Source organism: Corticium candelabrum, chromosome 12, assembly GCF_963422355.1.
Source record: "Corticium candelabrum chromosome 12, ooCorCand1.1, whole genome shotgun sequence".
NCBI classification, from domain to species: domain Eukaryota; kingdom Metazoa; phylum Porifera; class Homoscleromorpha; order Homosclerophorida; family Plakinidae; genus Corticium; species Corticium candelabrum.
Genome location: NC_085096.1, coordinates 3,537,983 through 3,545,025, shown reverse-complemented (window position 1 = coordinate 3,545,025; position 7,043 = coordinate 3,537,983). Strand labels below are relative to the sequence as shown.

Below are 7,043 nucleotides of genomic sequence, written 5' to 3'. Positions count from 1 at the left end.
TTGTGTTTTTCAACAAATTCATCATTCCTATATTTGATGTTGCTTGTCTCTTGCACAAATAACATTCATCTTTAATGAAAAAATGTTGAAGTGTAATTTCATATTCTTGTAGTTACCTAACTTTGTGTTTTACTTTCAGTGCAAAGGATGGTGGCAGATTCTTACTTACAGTTAGGTCAGCTTGCTGAATCTGAACGTATCTATTTACGTCTTCTCTATATTTATGCTTCGCCTAACTTCCGACGATTTCATCCGACGCAAGCTGCAGTAGGTTAGTTATATAGAGACGAGAAATCTTTAAATCACTGACTTATGTTTGAACTACAGTAATGGACCAGTTGGCCAATGTATATATGAGAGCTGGTCAGTGTGATCGTGCCTATGATATGTACCAACAAGCACTTCATGAGGTACAGTTTGTTGAAGGATCGGATCTTCTTATTACAACCAGTAAGTAACATCAATGTTTCGCACCGCAGCGATATTTGTTGTGGTGGTATTTCTAAATATTTAGTCAAGTCTCATTGTGCTCACTGTCTACTATCTTGTGATGATTATAATGGAGCTCTGGAGCTTTTAGGACAAGTACTGACTACTATGAGACAGATTTTACCTGCTGACCATGCCGACGTTGCTATAGGTAAGCTGGAAACATGATTATTAATGTCTTTACCTAATTAAGTTTTACCTCCCTCACCTCCTCTCTCTCCCTCTCCCTCTTCCTCTCTCTCTTCCTCTCTCTCTCTCTCTCTCTCTCTCTCTCTCTCTCTCTCTCTCTCTCTCTCTCTCTCTCTCTCTCTCTCTCTCTCTCTCTCCCTCCCTCCCTCCCTCCCTCCCTCCCTCCCTCCCTCCCTCCCTCCCTCCCTCCCTCCCTCCCTCCCTCCCTCTCTCTCTCTCTCTCTCTCTCTCTCTCTCTCTCTCTCTCTCTCTCAATCACTACTTCTATCTCTTACCATAAAATTTTTATATCTTAATTGTATTTCGTTTAGTTCTAGGGGAATTGTGTCGATGTCACCTGGCCTTTGGCAATATACCGGAAGCCACTCGTATGGCAGAAGATTCTGTGTCGGTTGTGATGTCAACGTGTAATCGTGACGATCGTATTGTCGCAGAACGTCAGTACACTTGAGAATGTGTGACGATTTGTTCTAAATTGGAAGTTTTTTAGTTGTCTCTTGTCTAGCTAATTGTTATTTGTCTGCTGGAAAAACGGCAGAAGCCATCAAACTGTATGAAGAATGTGCTGAAACATTCAGGAAATATCTACCAGATACCTTACTATTTCTTTGTAACTGTGAGTCACATTTGTTAGATCGTTTATCTGCTCAATCTCGATATAATTTAATTGAAATAGCATTATACCAATTGGCAAAGCACTATGCCTCGAACGGTATGCTGCAGAAGTCGTCGTCTTTACTTGAAGAAGTTATTGATTTTTATCGATCATTTCGCTATGACTTTCATCCTCGATTAAATCAAGGTACATAAATTGTAATGTCCATGTACATTTATTACCTGGAAATAGTTACTTGACGTGTAGCTCTTTACATGCTTGGATTGAATTATCTCAAAACTGACAAGGTGGTAGATGCTGAGAATGTGCTCAGACAAAGTTTGCTCATTTGTGAAACGATTTCACCTGAATCCTTTGAGTGTATCGCAGGTTTCTATAGTTTATCAAATGCGATCTCTATTATCTTTATTTTTAACTTTTAACGTTTCTGTAGCGTTGCGGGGACTTGAGAAATCTCTAATTATGCAAAATCGATATGTCGAATGTTTACCGTTGCTGTTACAACTCCGAAATATAGTAGCGAAAAAGTTTCCTTCAATGTCGAAAGAAATTGCTAACGGTAAGTTCGATAGTCTTTGCTCCATTTGCTCTTGTTGAATGCATTGGAAACACAAGTAATTCTTTACACTTTGTGTTTAATATTTGGAATGTTAACGTTTGATAATGTTCTTTTTGTATCTCATATTATTAATTTCATTTTTTTGTATATTAATTCTTACTTGTCTTGGTGCGCGATTAGAATGTGGGAAAACTGTTAGATCTTTGTGCAGCATCTTTAATCGTTTGCTTTTCAATGTAAACTTTAGCTTTCTTGCAACTTGGAGAATGCTGTTTGAAGCTGCTGCAACTGGAAGAAGCAGAAAAAGCTTTTTCAGTTTCAATTGAAATATACAGCACCATACTGCCTGCAGACGATTCTGATATGAGAAAGGGTTAGATATGTTTTGTCTGTTGCTGGCGACAATTTGCCAATTAGATAGCATTGTTGATTTAAGTTTTAGGTCAAGAACAATGGTTCTTTATATAATATAACCTAATCTTATTAGATTATGACTCTTCATATGTATACGTGGGTTGTGAAATTGCTTTACTATTTATTGACAGTGGATGATATTGATAACCCACTAGCAATTTACAAGTCTTTTTTTTGTTTTTATTCGTTAATTTCATTTTGTAACCATACTACCTGTATGGATAGATACAAAATTAATCACCTAGAAAGATACAACCATTTTATTTAGTTGAACTGAATATGATTATTTTTTCTTCGATACTGCTTTCTCCTCTGAGTGTTTCGATAATTTCAGCGTAAGCTACAGTTGCGGTAACATCTACGGTATACTTTCAATATCGTTCTGTATGTAAACGTTTTATTTTATGTACAGCTGTTAAGGCTCTTGTACTCCTCGGATCGTTGTACGAAGAAAAGGGTGATTTTAGGAAGGCGACGGAGCTGTACAAGCAGAGTTTGAATACTTTGCAACAAATTCCACTCATTTACGTCGACACTGCGAATGGTATATAAATATTATACAAGTGAATTAAGTCGCATTTCAATTAATTAAATATGGTATATATAGTATTGAAAAAGGCAACAAACTGCTTATGGAAGCAACAAGACTTTGTTGAAATGTTACCGTTCCTGTTGACATTACGGGAACTACATGCGCAAAAAGCAGCAGCATCAGTGGCAATGGTGGAGAGTGAGTATATTACTACTAGTAGATAGAATAGACGTTACGTCAGTGGTTGCGTTTTTCATTGTGCGTGAGTGTCACGTAATTACGCAAACTTCAGTTGAGCAACATTAGTTTTATCTCTATATATACATGTTTGTGTAGCTTGTCATTTTATTGGAGTCATTTATGTGAACTTGCATGACTGGAAAAAAGCGGATAAAGCATTCTCACAGGCTCTTGAGATATCTCAATATGTCTTCCCTCCTGGACATGCTTATATCAGCATAGGTAAGAATTGATTTGCGTTCCATTCACTTTCTATACAAAACGAGTATAGTACTATTGGTGAATTTATGTTCAATGAACTCCTGACTTACTCTGATAGTCACTCATCTTTCCTTTTCTTATTTAATGGCCAGTAAATTACAGAAAAATAACTGGAAGTAGCGAGCTTGCCTTGAAATAAGATAACAAAATGGAGATTGACTTGAGATGTTGAAGGGTTTGTATAGCTTTTACCAAAATCTACAATCTCTCGGAGGAAAGTTGTCACTTCATGACACAACCATTTACAACCATTGCAGAAGTTTACTGTAACAGAGAAATATAGCATTTAAATTATCTTAGCATGAATCTGATTGCTGGTTAACAAGGAAGACTTATACCTGTGCACTTTTCAATGTAAGGATTGTGAGACATATGGTGTCAAGTAGTGATTTATTGACTCAATCAAACTGGGACTCTAAACTAATCACGCAACTATCAACTGTGTAATACAACCATAGAGACTCAAAAGGAGACCCTTCTTAGATTATTTTATAGATCATGTCTCGCTGCATTTTGGATGCATTAGGGGCACTTGGTATGGTTAAACCTAAAGTAGTTACTTCTAAATGAGGACAGAGAGTAATAGTTTGTGCCACATAGGAGGATGGTCTGACCAACTCCTGGCGCATTCTCTGCTTCTGTATTCGGCTGGACCGGAAGATTCGTGCAAGAAGATACTAGGCCTTACATATTTCTTTCCACAAGTTTAATATTTGGTGATATTTCTTTAAGGGAGGCAGCCTCTTTGACGACATTGAGTAGAGCACACGCAAATTTTGAAACTTGAGAGAGAGAGAGAGAGAGAGAGAGAGAATATTTTCTAAGCATGCCTTCTAGCTCCATTATCGGCATCTAAAGTCAATCGTATGCATCAATGATTACTAATGAAGCTATAATATTGCAATATCAATTGGAAACAATTATTATGTCAAAATCTCCATATGTTACTACGTTTAACTAAGTCACTAATTTTACAATGCACGTGGAAATTATATTTTAGCAACAAATACTTAATAATTTGTAACATGCATAGTACTATTGCTGTTCTTCCTTTCAACGGTCATCTCTTAATCATTTTGTATCCTATCCTATCCCTTATCTCCTTTTCTTTTGGTCTCTTGCTTTCTGTTTAGTCTTTTCGCCTTTTTACTTTTCTCCACTATTCTTTCTACACGCAGACGGTACAGCGAACACCTGTGATTCGTACCTTGCAAGCAAGCAAACACTGCCTCTTCTATTAGTTGATTTTGATTTTCTGCAGTTGAACGGCATTTACATGACGTCCGGCAACGATTATGTGGACACTGATGCTGAATCAGGTATCACAAGCGTACACAGTAACAAGGATATTTTTAGCGAAATATAACTTCTCCTATTCCTTCTCCTTCCCTGCATCCCTTCTTCCCCTTCCTACCTCTCTCCCTCCCCTTCCTGCTTCCCTCCATTCCTTCTCTTTTTGCCGTCTCAGTCTCTTCCTCTCTCCCGTGTATCTCCTTCCGCGCCTACCTCTTCGCTCCTAGCCTCGTTCAAGACCCTCTCGTTGCCACGTGCCCGGTGCCTCTCCGGCGTTGTCGTGTTATACGGGAACCGGGAACGACGGCGCGAGGGGGTCTGCTACAAGGTTATTCCCTCCCTCCCTTCTCCTCTCCCTTCTCCCCTCTCACTCTCTCTCTCTCTCTCTCTCTCTCTCTCTCTCTCTCTCTCTCTCTCTCTCTCTCTCTCTCTCTCTCTCTCCCTACTTCCTTCGTGTCTTACTTTTCTCTGTCTCTTCCTTCCTGCGTACCCACCCCGTCCCTCTCTACTCCTGCAATGTTCTCTTTCCCCATTTTCCCATCTGTTTCCCTATCATCCGACCCTATTTCTCCTTATGCACTTTCTTTCTTCCTGTCTGCCGCCATCTGTTCCTGTATGCTCCTTCCGTTTCTAAGTCTCTCCCTATTTTCCCACCCCATCTCTTTCTTGTTCTGTCTCCCGTCTTTCCACATCCTTCTCTTGTCTTCCGGCCGCGTGCCACTTTCACCAGTTCTAACACACACGCAGGTAAGCACCTGCACGCACACACAAACACACACACACACACACACACACACACACACACACACATCACACACAAGACACACTCGCATTATAGTTACTGCACGCTAAAGTACTTTCACTGAATATCTGTAGCCTGTAGGCTGGTGTAACGCGGCTTTGTTTATTAGTTGACTTTGATTTTCTGCAGCTGGAAGAACGGTACTTTAGTGAAGTGTAACGGTACTTTAGTAAGTGTAATACATTAAATGTGACAGTTGAACTGGCGGCGTCGTCAAAGTAAGTTTAATTATGTTCTTGGTTATGGATTGTAGTTTGTTACTGAACTATGTTATTTGAACTGTTGCAACCGATTTGTAGAGTCAATTGCAAATATATATAGAATTGTACTACCTGCAGTGAATTGTTCAGATATTTCTCCTAATTTATAAAGGTTCCCGTGAACAAACACAAACGGTACGACAGCATTGCTGCCTTACATTATACGAACTTTCTACAAAGTCTGTTCCTTTCTGTTGCTAGGCAATGGGTTAGTAACTTGATTAGAGATGGCCATTCAAATGGCATATCTTAGCAATAAAAAAAAGATCTATAGTTTCTGTTGCTATCCTGTTCTTTACACCTGTTTGAGATTGCATGGCAATGCGTCTGTGTTTAGTGGTCTCTACTCCAGTCATTGTATGTGTCTATCCAAATGCTACAAGGCATCGGATTTATAGGCTCATTTGCAGTTCAAGACAATGTTTATTCGGGACATCCCATATTGTTCAGTGATCTTTCATAGTTGGGTTAAAGTTCATCGAATGTTTGATACAGACTTTGTATCAAACTAGTGCTCTTTCAGAAAAATTAACCAAGAATGTCCCAAATTCACAAATCTTGCATCCTAATGTGTTGTACTGATGTATCATATATATCTTTTGATCCAAAATAGCCACAATTGACAAACCCACAACTATGTACCACTGCAGCACAATGATAGTCTTATGTAATCAAATAAAATGCATTTTCGATTCATCAAATCATAAACTCCACGTTTTCCAATCTTCGACAAATTTTTTTTGATTTTCGTGTTTTAATCATATGGATATGACACAAATCAGTCGTCTGAGAAAATGACAGCGAATCATCTATAATGTAAACTCTCAGCATAGTTCGAACACAAATATCTCTCTCGCTACAGAAACTCGCCGTGGTCCTGAAGTCTTCAGTTTAACTCCTGATTACGTGAACAACATTCTAACGTATTTGTTTTTCTACCAGTTTGTGTCTCTGGTAACACTATTTCATCTGATGCTGAAACCCCATATATAGCTTCTTGATCTACGAAATACATATTAATCATGACAGCCTTCACTAAACATGAAGTTTTAACTATGGCAATTCAATGGACGAAACTCTGATGAAGAAACTGAAATAGTCTCAGACCATAACGTTACTGTACTGCTGTATTTTTGCTAACACCAGTGATACTCACAATAAAATTCTTTTCTCAGATATGTCTATCTACGGTTTTATTATTATATTATTAAACACAACACAATTAATATCAAAGCCTATTGTACGGATGTATAGAATTAACATTGTGCTTTAGTATAATTTGCTTTATTTTAATTTTCATGGTCACAGTCACACACCCCAGTGTAAACACTTCATTAATGCCTTAGAATTAACTACAAAAAGTGACACTAACTGTGCATCCTAGAATG

At 38.3% G+C, this 7,043-nt stretch overlaps 1 protein-coding gene and 1 long non-coding RNA gene across 6 annotated transcripts in view; one reads left to right on the top strand and one right to left on the bottom strand.

Annotated features, from left to right (window-relative positions):
• The first annotated feature begins 502 nt into the window (after positions 1–502).
• On the top strand, positions 503–5,725 carry LOC134187937 (uncharacterized). Of its 4 annotated transcripts, none has more exons than XM_062656113.1 (12): positions 503–640; positions 990–1,115; positions 1,184–1,294; positions 1,355–1,480; positions 1,541–1,663; positions 1,728–1,853; positions 2,101–2,226; positions 2,680–2,811; positions 2,875–3,072; positions 3,136–3,261; positions 4,562–4,619; positions 5,505–5,725. In XM_062656113.1, the coding sequence occupies exons 1-9, from the start codon at positions 598–600 to the stop codon at positions 3,021–3,023; spliced, it is 1,062 nt and encodes a 353-aa protein (XP_062512097.1). In that variant the 5' UTR covers positions 503–597; the 3' UTR covers positions 3,024–3,072; positions 3,136–3,261; positions 4,562–4,619; positions 5,505–5,725. The 4 variants fall into 4 exon arrangements, with proteins under 4 accessions (XP_062512097.1, XP_062512096.1, XP_062512094.1 ...); XM_062656112.1 differs by having other exon boundaries at positions 1,169–1,294; positions 2,875–2,990; XM_062656110.1 differs by having other exon boundaries at positions 1,169–1,294.
• Positions 5,065–7,043, bottom strand: part of LOC134187938 (uncharacterized) — a 3,946-nt gene continuing 1,967 nt past the window's right edge. Inside the window, exon 3 of one of the 2 annotated variants that reach the window (XR_009971199.1) lies at positions 5,065–5,325. This is a non-coding gene — a long non-coding RNA (uncharacterized LOC134187938). Of the gene's footprint in view, positions 5,326–6,532; positions 6,658–7,043 lie in introns of those variants that run through there. The other variant, XR_009971198.1, reaches the window with a different exon arrangement.

Coding starts and splice junctions, on each gene's coding strand:
- LOC134187937 (XM_062656110.1), top strand. CDS start 598: ATGAGACAGATTTTACCTGCTGACCATGCCGACGTTGCTATAG. Junction 1,116..1,168: donor CGATCGTATTGTCGCAGAAC/GTCAGTACACTT, acceptor GAAGTTTTTTAG/TTGTCTCTTGTCTAGCTAAT. Junction 1,295..1,354: donor CTTACTATTTCTTTGTAACT/GTGAGTCACATT, acceptor TAATTGAAATAG/CATTATACCAATTGGCAAAG.